The sequence below is a fragment of the Mercurialis annua genome, linkage group LG5 (assembly GCF_937616625.2).
Source record: "Mercurialis annua linkage group LG5, ddMerAnnu1.2, whole genome shotgun sequence".
NCBI classification, from domain to species: Eukaryota; Viridiplantae; Streptophyta; class Magnoliopsida; order Malpighiales; family Euphorbiaceae; genus Mercurialis; species Mercurialis annua.
In genome coordinates, this window is record NC_065574.1 from 2,109,525 (window position 1) to 2,126,050 (window position 16,526).

The 16,526-nt window shown below is 34.8% G+C and overlaps 4 protein-coding genes across 4 annotated transcripts; all 4 read left to right on the plus strand.

The window, feature by feature from the left end:
- Positions 1-823: 823 nt before the first annotated feature.
- LOC126681543 (ras-related protein Rab7) lies at positions 824-3,118 on the plus strand. Its single transcript, XM_050377092.2, has 7 exons — positions 824-978; positions 1,079-1,105; positions 1,218-1,317; positions 2,027-2,173; positions 2,258-2,338; positions 2,564-2,709; positions 2,815-3,118. Exons 1-7 carry the CDS (start codon positions 926-928, stop codon positions 2,879-2,881), a joined length of 621 nt encoding a protein of 206 aa, XP_050233049.1. The 5' UTR covers positions 824-925; the 3' UTR covers positions 2,882-3,118.
- A 265-nt stretch (positions 3,119-3,383) lies between these two features.
- Positions 3,384-4,121, plus strand: LOC126682397 (uncharacterized). The gene has a single exon (XM_050378056.2). The coding sequence runs from the start codon at positions 3,450-3,452 to the stop codon at positions 3,978-3,980; it is 531 nt and encodes a 176-aa protein (XP_050234013.1). The 5' UTR covers positions 3,384-3,449; the 3' UTR covers positions 3,981-4,121.
- Positions 4,122-6,202: 2,081 nt separating this feature from the next.
- On the plus strand, positions 6,203-10,168 carry LOC126680276 (sulfite exporter TauE/SafE family protein 3-like). The gene is made up of 12 exons (XM_050375375.2): positions 6,203-7,230; positions 7,598-7,757; positions 8,045-8,245; positions 8,320-8,384; positions 8,488-8,515; positions 8,604-8,695; positions 8,765-8,851; positions 8,939-8,989; positions 9,104-9,325; positions 9,450-9,543; positions 9,619-9,759; positions 9,871-10,168. The coding sequence occupies exons 1-12, from the start codon at positions 7,006-7,008 to the stop codon at positions 9,954-9,956; spliced, it is 1,452 nt and encodes a 483-aa protein (XP_050231332.1). The 5' UTR covers positions 6,203-7,005; the 3' UTR covers positions 9,957-10,168.
- A 1,121-nt stretch (positions 10,169-11,289) lies between these two features.
- On the plus strand, positions 11,290-14,672 carry LOC126680277 (sulfite exporter TauE/SafE family protein 3-like). Its single transcript, XM_050375376.2, has 11 exons — positions 11,290-11,967; positions 12,118-12,277; positions 12,365-12,565; positions 12,815-12,879; positions 12,973-13,092; positions 13,185-13,271; positions 13,348-13,398; positions 13,492-13,713; positions 13,806-13,899; positions 14,247-14,387; positions 14,478-14,672. Exons 1-11 carry the CDS (start codon positions 11,764-11,766, stop codon positions 14,558-14,560), a joined length of 1,428 nt encoding a protein of 475 aa, XP_050231333.1. The 5' UTR covers positions 11,290-11,763; the 3' UTR covers positions 14,561-14,672.
- The last annotated feature ends 1,854 nt before the right edge of the window (positions 14,673-16,526 follow it).

The following is a 16,526-nucleotide window of genomic DNA, read 5'->3' on the forward strand; positions in this document are numbered from 1 at the left end:
ATATAAACTCAAAACGTCCGCGCGAGATTATATTTATGAGTATAAGATTCGAGTTTAAGTATAAAATATGAAATTCGGACCGAGCTTGAATTCACATAAAAATTAATAAAGTGGCCGAACCCGGCCCATACTCATGGCTACATTTTGATAATGTTGTCACTTCATTAGCGATAACATACCATAAGACAAAACAATTTCAATCAATTTAAATCTCAGCCACAAGTCAGCCCACAAATTCATACAGCTATCCCGACTCATAAATTTCAGATTGCAAATTTTGGATCATAGAGCCCATACAGCAGAGTACAGCTCACAAAGTCCAAAGGCTTAAATAAAATAACAACTAGAGTTGTAGAAGCATTGGCAGTTCAAACATTGACGGAGAATGTGTATTTTTAGAGGAATTGATAAAGGAGGTGTTGCTCACAGTCTATAATCATCTACTATTTAGAAATAGATTGACAAATTTTTATTAATAGAGTCAATTCTCACTTTATTATTCAAAGAGGTGTTTTTATAGTTCTCATCATCTTATTTTAAAGTGGTTCACTCAAAATTAACGAGGTGTCATTTAATTTTGTAACTTTTACATTTCATTAGATGAGATTTAACCCTTGACAAAATAAATAAATAAATAAATAAATTAAAACATTTAAAAGAGAGGAATATGTATTAGAATTTAGAATATTCTCGCCCAATCAATGGGCCATTCTGATCCAATGGTTATCGAAAATGAAATATGAGAAATAAAGTAAAACAGTATATTTGTCTGCTTAGGTGGCAAAAAAGAAACAGCTAAAAAACCATTTTCTTTTTACAGAAACCAAAAAAACTACAACTCACTCAAATCAGAAACTTTTAATCTGCATTAAAAAATTAAAATTATATCTTCAGATTAGATTCAATCTCTAAGGATCCCCCATCAATGGCTTCTCGTAGACGCATGCTCCTCAAGGTCATAATTCTCGGCGACAGCGGGTAATTATATATTCTTTTAATTAAGATGTAAAACCACAATTAAGATTAATTACGGTTTTTGTCTGACATTTTTTTATTTTTTGTGTGAATCATTTGGCAGGGTGGGAAAGACGTCGTTGATGAATCAGTAATGTTTTCTTTGAAACTTTAGAGATCTTGATTTTTTTTTCTAATTTTTTTTATTTATTTGGTTGTTTGATTTTGCTGATTTAATTTAATTTAATTTTGTTTGGTTTTAGGTATGTGAATCGGAAGTTTAGCAATCAGTATAAAGCTACAATAGGAGCTGATTTTTTGACAAAGGAAGTTCAGTTTGAGGATAGATTGTTCACATTGCAGGTTTTTTTCCTTTAACCAGTACAATTTATTACCTTTAAATTTATTGATGCTGTTTTTTTTATGCCATTGTGTTTATAGGTAGTGAGAATTGTGCAATTAATTGAAATATAGAAAAAATTTAATAGGTCGTAATTTGCAATCGAAGCGTATATTCTCAGAAATTTGAATTCTGTTTGTTGAGTGAATCTAAAGTCTGAAGAGAACTATATAACAATATGTGGGGTATGAAGTAGAAAATACTGAAGCATGAGATCAATTAAACAGCGATCAGGAAACAATCAAATGAGCTATTTAAGGATTTCTTGTCGATAATACTATAATAATGTTTCAGCTTGGCTTGTCCTTGTTTGATGTTGTTACTTATTGAAATTGTTAGTTGGGAAGTGGTCCAAGCGGTGGGTTGTGTATTTCTGAAACTGATCCAAGAATGTTGCATACTATTATGCCTTAATTGTATAGTTTTAAAGGTGGGGCTACAGATGCTTCCTGATAATTGTTATTGACTTAATTTGGTTGAACCTACAATTATAGACGCGGTAGTGTGTAATTTCACAATGTCTGAATAAGAACTGGATGTGCATTTTAGTTAATCATTCATGTTTATGGAGTACTGCGAACAGGCTTTTATGTGTGTCCCAAAAATGAGTGGAATGCCAGTAACTAGAAACTAAGTAATTTTGTTTTGAGCCTTACTATTTAATGTTTATAGATATGGGATACTGCTGGACAAGAAAGGTTTCAAAGCCTAGGAGTGGCTTTCTACCGTGGTGCAGACTGCTGCGTTCTTGTGTATGATGTGAATGTCATGAAGTCATTTGATAATCTTAATAACTGGAGAGAGGAGTTTCTGATTCAGGTTCGTATCTGTTCCATTGACTAGAAAATTCTTTTTACAACTTTTGTACAATGATTCAAGTAAATTTACGATAAGAATTTGCAGGCTAGTCCATCGGATCCTGAAAACTTCCCATTTGTTGTGTTGGGGAACAAAATAGATGTTGATGGTGGCAATAGTCGGGTGGTAAGTTGTTTTTCTATTTGCAACATTTATCGTTTCCCTTCCTATTTGAGAATCTCTTCTCAGCTATTAGTTTTAAAAGATTAAGACGGATTAGAACTAATAAAAGGAAACAGACTTTTGATCATGTGATTATCTTTAAACACATTATATTATATTTGGGTACTGAAAATATTTATCATTTAGAGATAATTATGAGTGGATGTTGTATCTCGGTGACTTTAATAGGTTTCCGAGAAGAAGGCGAAGGCATGGTGTGCTTCTAAGGGGAACATACCTTACTTTGAGACCTCTGCAAAAGAAGGATTTAACGTGGACGATGCTTTCCAATGTATAGCCAAGAATGCACTCAAGAATGAACCTGAAGAAGAAATGTGAGTTAAAAAATAAAAGAATAAAAAGCCTGTTTTTGAGACATTTTAGCGGCCGATGTTGATGCTAACTAATGATTTTGAATTTGTGCATGTTGATGATGTTAGATACCTCCCTGACACAATTGACGTTGGCGGAGGGCGGCAACAAAGATCTACAGGATGCGAATGCTAGAACTTCTTCGATTATGAATTCAATCATCGATTCGTATAATTTTCATTCAATTGTAAGTGGGAGTAATAATAGGCAAAAGGCGATATGAAGATTTTAACGATGTAAATTATGCAACCGTGGCAGCTCGGTTCCATTTTCATTTCGTTGTTCATTTACTATTCGAGATTTTTATGTTTATATTCAATCTTGTATTTGGTGATTCACTTTAGATACATGTATTAATGATTCTGATGTTTACATTTTATGGTTTTAAATTTTAATTATCCTACTGTTATTGAAATCCAATGTATTGAATTTTTATCAGTGATCTGATAAAATTAAAAAGCACTTGTTTGTCATGTTTTTAGCCGGTTCAAACACTAAATTAATATAAATTTTTATTTCAAGCACTAAATTGTCATTTTAAAAAAGTTAAGACACCAAATTGTAGTTATCCTTTTTCTCTTTGATTTCGGTAAGTTCAGATAGAAAGTCGGTTGAAAATTACAAAATGCTCCTTTAGTTATCATTTTTCATCAGCTCAGCTCAGATCACAAAAAAATCAAAATCAAAATATATTTCCTGATCAATGGAGGCAACAAAAGAGCAAGAATCGGCCGGATTACTAAGCAAGATCCTCCCACCGCGTCTGGAAGACGCCGGCCTCGAAGACTGTGCATTACCACCGGATTCCATCAAAGAAGCTTTCCTCAAAGCCGCCTCCGCCGTCAAGTCACGGGCGACTTCCGTCTTCACTTCCGATAGCGAAGATGAAGGCACCGACTGCGTGCAAGATCCTTGGCCTGATAAAGCTAACGAATCATCGGATGACGTCATCGGCGGTAATCCACCGGAATCTGCTGCGCCGGACAGTTTGGTTGGAGTAGAGAGTGGGAAGGAGGCGCCGGGACCTTGTGTGGTGGAGAAAGGTGGAGGTGACGTGGAGGGCGGTGATAGAGTGGTGGTTGGTGGTGGTGATGTGGAGGAGAGAGAGGAAGATAATGGGTGTGTTGTTGATGGGTTAAAAGGGTTAAAGATCGGTGTCGGAGAAACTGGCGGTGACGACGTGGAGGAGGAGGAGGAAGGTGAGAGGCCAATATTAACTGAAGGTTTTGTTTAATTTATTTTTAAAGAAAATTATGTTTTTAGTCTTTAATTGTTAGTTTGTATATATGAGTTAGTTATGGTTGTTTCCTTGTTGTAATTGTAACACTTCGAAATTTCTGTAGTCTCGAGTTAAATGAAAGTTTCAGTTTGTTAATTAATTATGTCTTAGATTGGTATTGTTGTGTGAAAGAACTATGTTCAAACTTCTATTAACTAAGCTTGTTTAGATGTTTTTTCAGTAGTAGTTAAATTCCTTTTTTTCATAATTAGAAATGTTATTATGGTTTTTAGTAGTAGGACTATTGATAATGCTAAGGAACAAAGTGCTGCAATTTTGTAAAAAATCAGTCAGTTCTGAACATAAGTAGGCCTAGTTGGAGAATGATTAAAGAAAGGAAGCGGGGTTTCTGAAGGAGTACGGAATTCGATTACACTTGGAGTTGGGTTATTTGAATATGCAGAGTGTTACGCTAAAAATATCAATACGGATAACAGCTTTACTGGTTCTGGTTTTGAGACACCAAATTAGTGCTTCATATTATTCCATCTTGGCTTCCTTTTGAGGATGTGAGGAAGGGAGTTCTAGTAGAAGGGAATATGGCCATGCAGAAGAAATTTGCGGAAAGCCAGAGACTGTTGGCCGTGAAATTTATGATCAACAATACTGTGTTGGGTTTGAGGTTTGCGGTTTCAGTTCATACGGGCATCAATTGGATAAAAATGTGTGTTAGCCTTGTTCATTTTATCGTTCAGTTGCTAGACCTGAATTTTGATCTACTCGGACTACTCCTAAAGTCTTAAGCAGATATTGGAAATGTAACTGCTCTTTTGAGAAGAATTTGGTTTGCTATGCTGATTAGAATATCCAAGAAAAAGCAAGACTTCACATCATACATACATTCTAATATAAAGAGACGCTGCTGGTCAAGAAGATACGTGTTACTTAGTTAAATTTCTTAGTTGTTGAAGTCGCTGATAAGAAACTAGTGTCTTATTGATAACCGGAACCAATGTTTGGCATCAGAAACAAAATGAATTGACCTAAAAAATTTATACTGGTGTAGTGTCTGATTTCTTTAATCAGAATTGATCAATCCTTAAATTGGATGCTTATGTTTTTAGTCCCTGGTAATTTGAAAAGCTACAGTGGAAACCATACATGCTTATCAGTATGAGCTTGTGTGAGAAGAATGATCTGATCATGTGGCATGGAATGCAGTTGGTTAAGGACTCCATTCAACTCAAAATCAAATATGAGGCTAGACTACTTTTTAAGTTTGAAGAAGATTGGCAAAGGTACTTATTTTATTCCTAATTATTGAAATGCATCATTCATGTTCATATGTAGAAGAACATTTTTCTTTCTATGCTTTTGATTGGTTGGTATTTGGTAGTAATAGCGAAGATCCTGTCTGCCAGATAATCTCTCTTAGAGAGTTGATTTTAAAATTTGCAGATTATAAAATGGACATATCACGTCTTAATCTTATTACTAGTAGCTAAGATGTCGATCCTGTGATGTGTCATGCAATTGGTTCTTTTAATTGAAATCAAACCTCCGAGAAGGAAGCTTTAAAAGATTATGTAATGGGAACATGATGTGTAAAGTTGAAAAAGCAAACGAGTCTTCTTGTCTGTATATCTACTATTTGATGTTATAATACAGTAATACTAATGGTGTAAGCTTGTTTGAGAAGCCTTGTGCTACTGGACGGCTTAAGTTCTTGAGAAGCCATAATTGACTCTTTGTATTTTACTGGCTATGTTGTCTTCTTGCCAAAAGCTGGGCCATGTAATAATTTTGTATTGTATGCATGATCTGCTTCATTTGGTATCCATAATCTCTGCATTGTTGCCATTAAATTTCTCAAGTACTCAAGATGGGTTATGGAACAAGTCTTATAAGCATTAGTCACTTTATTATCTGGAAAACCAGATCTTTGGTAGTTCCCTTTTCCTCCTAACTATTAATGTTAGTCCTGAATTTTATCTCTGGACCACATATTCATCGTTTAAAATTAAGTATCATTGAAAGTATATGGTTTTTGTTCGACTTGCTAGTTGCCATAACTAGCATTAACTATGTCATGTGTGTATCACAAGAATGAATTATGTTTTTCATATTTAACAAGTTTTCTGTGTAAAATGTCTTACCAATCTACAATCCTACATTTGTTTAATTTGGATTAAATTCATAGTTGACTAATTCAAATACTGCGATGCTACGTCAAGTACCATCCTGGGGAATCTAAGGTATTCATGACTCCGTCCAGAGACATGATATATGCAAGTTACTTCTGTGTATAATATGTCATGACTCATGACTCATGAGTATGGTCACCACACAAAGGATTTAGAATAATAGTCCATCTATTTTGAGTATGAGAAAAGAATGCAAGGGATAGCCAAAATTGCCAAGCTTGTGGCTGTACAAGATATATGCAAGTCCATACTTTCACATCACATCTACTGTAATACATTTTACTATGGTGCATTTTGAATGTTAATCATATAGTGAGTTGTTCTTGTATGCAATTGATTTATCAATTCATTTAGTTCCATTACTGTAGGAACTTTGTCGTTTCTTTTCTTGGCGTTGAAAATGATTTTTTTACCTTGTGTGAATTCATATTCTAAAAGCTTCAAGGAAACTACTTCCCTTAAAGAGTTCCCTTATATGTCACGTTCATTCAATTTATTTTTTATGCCTCACACATGGACTACAAAGAGACTTTTTAGAGGAGAAAGGTAGGAAAAGAGAAGAGCGGTATTTTTTCAATTTGCTATTAGTTTATCAACTCCAGCCTTAGGTGATTTGTCAGAGGTGGGCTTTTCTGATTTTGTTAGGAGTCAGACTCCTGGAATATCAAACCTGCTTCAGATAAGTATTTACTAGTTACCATGAGTAGCATACGCTATTATAATAAGCTTAAAAGATGAGAAAGAATTACGTTGTAGAACTTAGATTGGAGTGTTATTTTAAGAGTTTTATGTCAACGAATTTTTGATACTGAAAAAGTGAGGATTAAGAAATTTCGATGTCCAAGATTATGTCAACAAGGTGGGGCATGATCTTTTTTGGAGCGATTTTAAGTAGTTTTGTTGTTGCAGCTCTATTATTACTGATTCTTTTAGCTGAGCCAAGATTGAAGCAAGAATGCTGGGAGTATAAAAGGCCTGAAGATGTTGAGCTCCAACATGTAATGCGGGCAACAAATTTCTTTTACCGAAGAGGGCAAATGGGTTATAAACATGTTTGGCCGGTAATTCAGTATTTCACAACCTTCTTTTTTACATATAGGACCTGTTTGAGATTGCTGTTTGGTATCAAAAGTGGTGCTTTTAGATTTTTCTGAGTTAATGGTTTGATTTTTAAAAAAATTATAAATTCCAAACAGACTTTTTGAAACAGCATCTATTTACGCTCTTTTCTCAAACAGCAGTTTCGGAAGTCCAAAAATAGATTTTCTTTTTCAAAAGGTGATTTTAGTATCCGCACAGACTCTGGAAATAGTTCAATATTATTAACCTTTTCATTCCAGTGCTTTGATTCTATTTTTGTGCATGCATATGGTGATTTCTTTGACGCAACTGAATCTGATGGTGTTATTTGGAGTTAACACTTTGCAGCAACTGAGATTTGGCTGGAAAGTTGTGGTTGGTAGCATAATTGGATTCTTTGGTGCAGCATGTGGGAGTGTGGGAGGTGTTGGCGGGGGTGGCATTTTTGTTCCTATGCTTACCCTGGTTATTGGTTTTGATGCAAAATCGTCAACAGCTTTATCGAAATGTAAGAAAAAGTTTACCATTTTATGAAGATTAAAATTAAAATTTATCAAAATAGCGCACTTCATCAAAATGTAAGAATGTTAGGTAAATTCATCAAAATTTAAGAATTTTAAAATTTACCATTTTGGTTTGGTAATTAAGAGACTGTATGGTTTGATTTAAAATTTCTATAAAATTCTTCAGAATTTTTTATTTTTTTAGAATTCTAACACTTCATGGCTTCAACTGTTAGATAATAGTTTTGTTAACATATATATCTCAAGATGTGGTTTCCGTTGGTTTATTCAGGTATGATTACAGGAGCAGCAGCTGCTACAGTTTACTACAATCTAAAGCTAAGACATCCTACACTTGAATTGCCTATCATTGACTATGATCTAGCACTTCTATTTCAGCCGATGTTGGTTCTAGGAATTAGCCTGGGAGTTGCTCTCAATGTGATTTTTGCAGACTGGACAATAACAATATTGTTAATCATCCTTTTTATTGGTATTGTAATTTTTTGAAATTTTGTCCATTGTTATTCTTGGTCTATCTTCTTGATCATCTGATGTATCCTGCAGTGACATCAACCAAGGCATTCCTTAAGGGTGTTGAAACATGGAAAAAGGAAACTAGCCTGAAAAAGGTCCGCTAAAGCCCTATGACTCGATAAGCTTGAATTATTGGTATTTTAAATTGATCCATTTCCGCTGCTCACTTATTTGAACTTTTTTGGTCTACATTTGTAGGAGGCTGCTGGACGCTTGGAATATGAGGGTTAGATATCTAGGAGACTAAAGTTGTACTTGTACTTGCTAATCTTTTTCTTCCCCGTCTGTTGTCTTTGCTAAGCTCTCATTATCAGAAAATACAATTGAAGAGGTCGAGGAAAATCTTGCTGTAGGAGGCTCCAATGCTGCTGCTCAAGGACAACAAATTGAGTTTAAAAGAGAGGAGGTAAGAATCTTTGCAGCCTGGATTTCATTTACTACTGGTTTTTCAGGACTGATTCTGTGATCTTATCAGGTCTCTATTATGGAGAATGTTTGCTGGAAGGAACTTGGAATTCTTATTGCTGTGTGGTTGATTATTCTTGCTTTGCAGATTGGCAAGGTTTTATCCGCTTCTTGCTATTTATCGACTGTTCGATTTCAGGTCTCATGAGCTGGACTGATTAGAAATATTCCCTGTTTAGTACAGAATTACTCAGCAACCTGTTCAGCAGTATATTGGGTATTAAACATATCACAGGTATCTTCAGCACAATAATTAAACGATAAATGACGTGAATATTCCTGAAATTCTTTAAAGTCCTTCTTTGTAGACACTCGGGATGGTTGCTATGCTTTTTGTATTGCCTTTCAGATCCCTGTAGCTGTTAGTGTGACTGGATATGAAGCAATTAGCCTGTACAAAGGGCGGAGGAGGATTGCATCTAGGGGAGAAGCAAGTACAGACTGGCGAATCCACCAACTTGTTTCCTATTGTGCCATTGGTGTATTGGCTGGTATAGTTGGTGGGATGCTTGGACTTGGTGGTGGATTCATTTTAGGTCCTCTTTTTCTGGAGATGGGAGTCCCTCCTCAGGTGTGATTGCCTTTCCTTTCTTCATTAGATATTTTTTCTAAAGGAAATGATTTGATTACTTTTCCTTGTGCTAAAGTAAACCTTGACTTAACGCCTGACAAACGTGTTATCCACTTCTAAGCAGGTGTCGAGTGCCACAGCCACATTTGTTATGACTTTCTCTGCTTCTATGTCTGTCGTAGAGTATTACCTCCTAAAGCGTTTTCCTGTCCCTTATGGTAATTTACATAGCCAACAAAATGCAAATATGATGAAACTATTTCCTCAACTAACTATGTTTTATTTTTAAACAGCTCTTTACCTTTTTGCTGTGGCTATTGTTGCTGCTTTTGTGGGCCAATACGTGGTGAGAAAGCTGATTAGCATATTAGGAAGGGCATCCTTGATAATCTTCATTCTAGCCTTCACAATCTTTGTGAGTGCAATATCATTAGGTATGCACACGCGAACATATATATAGACTACTCTTTATGTTGAGATTTTCATAAAAAAACTGCATATATTGTTATTATCAGTATTGAATCCTTTTATTTCGCCTCAACCAGGCGGTGTTGGCATAGCGCGGGCAGTTAGAAAGATGGAGAGAAAGGAATACATGGGATTTGAAAACTTATGTTCTTATGAAGCTTAGTACCTTCTTCTATTTTCATTGTCCCAAAATTCTTGAATAGCCTATTCTACACTGGCTGGAGTATCTTCTAATTTTTAGTTTAGCATTTCTTATCCCGTAGGATGAATTATTGGCTGTGCTCTTAGCAATTGCAGAACCAGGATTCTGAAAAGAAGTTAAGCCTAATAATGTGTCATTCGGCTATTTTTTATTTAAAAAGATTCGTTCATCAATTTTTTACAAAAAAAATAGAAGAATCTGTATGTCGTTTAATTAACTTAATTTTTTTTACTAAACGGCAAGTTTGGTCCAAAAAAAAATTAAATAAACAAATGGTTGAAAAAAAAAAAGATTTATTGAAGAAGATATAGAAGATAGCGGGCTATTAAGATTTTATCCCTGTTTTTGGTTAATGAAAAGGCCAATATTTGGTAATGAAAGGGCCTAATCTACATGTTTGGCCAATGTTTGGTTATTCAAACAAACAATATACCAAATGAATACCAATGTTTGGTAATGAAAAAATTAGTTGCGACCCTGAGTTGAAGCTTACAGCAGGGACAACCATGGGGGAATCAGAGGGGGGCGAAGGTCGGGCACTCATCCCCGACTCTTGGAGCCTCGCCACCCCCCCTGATTCCGCCCCTGGCTCTTAGAAACATTTATAGTAATATAGTTGCGCCTTGTCATCTGAAACTTTAGGCCTAGTTGATAAGACTTGAAGCCTTAATTTCTTCCAACGTGGGGCTTGTAAAGCACAAACCTATGTTTTTAAATGCTGATAATTTTCCATCCGTTTCTCTATTTTATTCTTTAATAAACTCAACATGGGTAATTTACATATTTCTTAGCATACTTTGGAATAGTCTATCTATCATGTATAAAGATCTTGTTGTCTGATTAATGCTGGCAAAGATCATAATTTGACCCAGTGATTAAAGAACCGGACCGGCTGGTTCAACCGGCCGGCTGCCCGGCCCAACAAACCCAAATAATTGGAAATCCAGTCTAATCGGATATACCAGAAGGACCGGACTGAACCGGCGGTTGAACCTGATGATCTAGAGGTTGGGCCATGAACCACGCAAGCTAGGTCCAATTTCTTACAATTTTACTCAATTGGTTCAACCAGGAGCTAGAAACCGGTAGCCACACCGGTTCGACCATTGGTTTGGTTTTTATAAAATTGGTTTAACCAACCTCATCCGTGCTGTGATACATAAGCAAGAAAAGAAAAATAACACATTGGCATAACTCGACTACAAATTAGGCAGGCCATCCCAACCCTGAAAATGTTATTATATGACACTTAATTAATTGTTTTTCTTGTATGCAATTAGCACTTAGAATAAGGTGCATTAAATTTTAATGTGGCATTGACTAAGTGACAAATATGCGGAAAGATGTTGTGCAAATCAATGGAATCTTTAGTTTCTGGAGATTCTGCAAGTCATGTTGTTAAAATAAAACTGTAGTAGTTTTGAAGACATTTTGTGATGGCCATATACATGCTTTATTTATTGAAATCTAAAACGTGCAGAGTCAAATTCGATTTTGTTGTGGAAATTGCTGCTATGGTATTATCAATATTTTAAAATTCTATGAATAAGAAAATATTTGAAGAATTCCAATAACAGAAGTTTGGTGGGAATAGAATTTTGGCAAGCTTAAACAATCACTCTCTATATTTATTTAAGTACATTTTATAGAATAAGTATATTTTGGAGGTGCATTTCGTTTACTTTAGAGTCCTCCTGTTTAGATTTATAGTATTTGGTTTCTGTTATTTGGTTTGAAGCAGAAATCGTCGAGACTGAAAACATTATTAATGGGTAGGAATGGATCAAAAGAATGGGACTTAAGATTGAGATCAGGAAGCTCTTTGCTTGGTTTAGTTGTTATAGCTTTGTTGGTGACAGCGGCAGAGTCGAGTTTGCAACAAGAAGCATCAACTTTCAATCAGACTCAACGTGATGATGCATATTTGCAGCCTGGAAACGGCGCTCATTCAGATTATGAACATGTCTGGCCGGTAATCCTACTTTCTTTCACTTATTTTTTCTTTCTTTATTGTTATCCTGAATATATACTAGACTTGGAAAATGTCAGAAAAGCAGAAACCAAGCCTGGAATTGTTTTGCTATGATTTCTTTCACAGGATTAATGAAAGTTACATGCACAGAAAATGAAAATTGGCTGGAAAATTGTGGTGGGGGCAATAATCGGATTCTTAGGAGCAGCGTTCGGGAGTGCAGGAGGTATTGGTGGAGGTGGAATATATGTTCCAATGCTAACTCTGATTATTGGGTTCGATGCGAAATCATCAATAGCATTATCAAAATGTAAGAGAAATCAATCAGAACTCAAAGATGATGTTTATGTGATTTGTCATTATAAAATTGGTTAAATTTTAATGTTTGTTTGACTAGGCATGGTAACTGGCGCAGCAGCTTCAACAGTGTACTACAATTTGAACCAGAGACATCCTACTCTCGAAATGCCGGTGATTGACTATGATCTTGCTCTTCTGTTCCAACCAATGTTGGTTCTTGGAGTCAGCATCGGTGTTACTCTCAATATGATTTTTGCTGATTGGATGATCACAGTTCTGCTAATTATTATCTTCATTTGTATGAAATACTTCTCCCTTTTTTGTTAATATACTAGGTAGCATGGACACGGACACGGGAACACATAACACTTGGACACGGAAACAGTGTAAAAAATGTTCCGTGTCCAAAACGTCCAAGTGTTCGAAACGTTTCCGAAACAGGACATGTTGATTGAATGAAGTGTCCGTGCTACCTAGGTTATATATACTCATACGAGGATTTCGATTCTGATGATCGACTTGGATGTTTGACTATGACTTTTTGCAGTTATGTCAACCAAGGCTTTTTTAAGGGGAATTAAAACATGGAAGAAAGAGACCATAAAAAAGAAGGTAATAAGATTGAAACTTTATATTCCTGGAATCTCTTAGGCCTAAAATAACTTCTTTAGTTGTCTTTTTCTCACTTTGTTTCTGAGTTCTCAGGAGGCTGTCACGCCCTTGGGAAATAATAATGCGGAAGTGGTGGTGACTCTGACACCTCCTCCTGAAATCTTAAACAGTAGTAATGCTCATACCGAATCCAAAGGTCCGAAAAAGAAAAAGGTACGAATTATAACACAATTTCCTTTTTTCGGTTCTGATAGAAAATTACAGAAACTAGCATACAACAATACCGATACATGTTATATTGTCAGGTGTCTCTGGTTGAAAATATTTACTGGAAGGCACTTGGACTTCTCATTGTTATCTGGTTGATTATCCTTGCTTTGCAGATTGCTAAGGTACTTTGTTTTCTATTTGTGATTGTTATATCATATCTTTAATGTGTAACAGAAAATTGTATCATATTTCCTGCAGAATTACATAAAAACCTGTACAGCGCCATATTGGGTGTTAGACATTGCTCAGGTAAAGTTCAATACTGCAATTTCAGGATCCTGACGGATAATTTAAGATTTTATTACATCAGAATGTGATAATTCTGCTTATTTGGTGTTTCAGATACCAGTTGCTGCATCATTAACTATATATCAGGCGATTAGACTGTATAAAGGGCAGCGAAAGATTGCGTCCAGAGGAGAAGCAGGGACGAATTGGCGAGTACACAAGTTGATACTTTGTTGTTGTTCAGGTTTATTAGCTGGTATTGTTGGAGGATTGCTCGGTCTTGGCGGAGGTTTCATTCTAGGTCCACTTTTTCTTGAGATGGGAATCCCTCCACAGGTGCGATATTACTCTCAACCAGTGATTGAAAACTCGGGCCAGTCTAACATGTTTACGTCTTCTGTTAACATCTTCTGCAAATATTTTTGCAGGTCTCAAGTGCTACAGCTACCTTTGCAATGACATTCTCCGCATCCATGTCTGTCGTGGAATATTACCTTGTGAAACAATTCCCAGTTCCATATGGTAATCCATAAACCATTCCTGTCTAAGTCACTGATTTATATTTTAGCCTTTTATTTTTATTTCGGAAACACTTACAGAACTCCAATTTTATTTTAATAATCCACTTATAGAAAGATATCTTTTACTGTTCTCTGTTCCTAACATATTTCACTTCATCATTTCTGTTTTCGTGCAACATAGTTCCCAAATAAAACACGTTCATATAAGTACTAAAGATCTTGAATCTTTTTAAATTATTTAAATATATTCAGCTCAACTCTAAATTATTGTGAAATGGATTCGAATCTGGCGTGTCGTGCAAAATAATAATATTAATATGTACTAATATTTTTGTTTAATTATGACAGCTTTGTATCTGTTTGGTGTGACCACCATTGCTGGGTTGGTGGGGCAATATGTAGTGAAGAAAGTGATTAATATGTTAGGAAGAGCTTCTATAATCATCTTCATTTTAGCTTTCACAATCTTAGTCAGTGCAATAGCATTAGGTATGTTAATGTAGTGCACATCATATTTAAATTTAATTCATTCACTAACTAATTAAAATTACTAAGTATTGTTTAAATGTTTTTGATCAGGTGGAACTGGATTAGCAGACATGATCAAGAAGATTCACAGAAAAGAGTATATGGGATTTTATGACATTTGTCCATCTGCGTAGTGTAGTGTAATTCTGCTTAGTTCTTAGCATTAACCCTAAGAATATGTTTGGTTCATGAAATTTTTATTCTTGGCTTTGGTTAAAAATTTATACAAGGATATGTTTCATAGAATTTTAATTGGTAAAATGTCTTAAAAGACACTAACTTTTTAATCCCTTTTCAATTACATTCTGACTTGTAAAATCGTCAAATTTGTACCTTTCCCTTTCAATTCTACTCAAATTTATAAACTGAATCTTTTTCATTCAAAATTCGAATAAACAACTTATTTGAATTTTTATTTTCAAAAAAAATCTAAATGAAAGATTTATTTGAAATTTTTTTCAAATAAAAAAGAAGTCAATTTAATACTTAAAGGTACAATTGAAAGTGCAAGGTGCAAATTAATTGACAATTTTACAAAGTCAGAATATAATTTAAAAGGGGCTAAGCCATATATTCTAATTTTATAAATTTGCGGAGCAGTAATTTTTTATGAAATTGAAGAATTTTTATTTGTCATTTAATATTTTTTGAGTTTATTTATTAATTTTCAACTTTATTCTTATCACATTTTATAAATTTAATTATGAATAATGAATTTGAACTATAACTTTGAATTTCAATCCTAGTTTTAGATTCCAAATACCAAAACTTGAATCTCAAACCTTGATTTTAGATGACTTTAAATTTTAATTTTAGTACCGCAATCTTGGATCCAAGTTATAATCCAAATAGTATAAGCGCTAACTCGGTATAAGCATCTGCTTGTAAGTTCAATTCTTTTTATAAATACTCTGTTCTACAATGATTAAAAAAAATGAATCCTGATTTTGGACATACAATTTCAAATTTCGGACTCGGCTTTAATGACATTTTATGAAAGTTGGACTAAATAAAATTATAACAGACGCTAGCGTGACTATTTTTTCAATCACCATCACATGAAAATTAAAAAGAAGAATTCGATAAATTACGTAAAAATAGCATGCACCAAGTTGAATTAAACTCTCTTTGTTTACTATAAAATTGGTTGATCCGTGTTTACTTTTATAAATTTGAGATAATAATTTGTAGATAAAGTGACTGAACAACTAACATTCCTTGATGCATTTTGGCATGCAATGTGGCTTTATTGCAGACATCATTATCTTCAAATTATTTAATTAAATAGCAAGAGATTTAATTAAAGACATGATTAGTCTATCAAGTACAATATAATCAACATATCCATAATCACAGTCATCTTTCTTCTCTAGGTGATTAATATGCGGCTGAACCGGTGTGGCCCCGGTTCCCGATTCGACCAAATGGCCGAACTGATGTGGCCATTGGTTACGGAGCAACGGGCTTGACTTCTGGTTGAACCGGTTGAGTAAAATTCTAAAAATAGAGTAAAATTGTTAAAAAAAAATGAGTCTAGCTTGTATGGTTTATGTCTCTTTTAGCAATTTCCATGGTCCATTATCAAAAAGGCAAAATTGCTAAACACTAAAATATTCATAGCAAAAAAACAGGCCAGTCCGATTCGTATTTAAAAACTAACCAATTCTCCGGTTCATCCGGTTCTACTTATTCAACACGGTCAAATTTGGTTGGAGCAAATTTTTGATTTTTAGGAGTTAATTGGACCGGACAGGCGGACAATTGACCGTAGGGACGAAACTAGCTTCTGTGAAATGAGGGGACGAAATTATACAATTTTTTTAGGAGGCGAAATGCATAAAAATAACTATATTTTTTAGAAAACTAAAAAGTTGAAGAGTTTTTTTGTTAAATTGCGGGGGCGAATGCCCCCTCAGGCATATAGCCTGATTCCGCCCCTGATTGACCGGTTCCCAGTTCATCAGATTGAGCCGGCCGGTCCAGTCCGTTTCTTCAAATCCATACACTATCTTTGTACGTGCACTGATTTCTCCCATTTCATGTCACTAGCAACTACTAAGTCTTCTATTTTAATTCTAGATTTTTCCCTTTAATTTACTT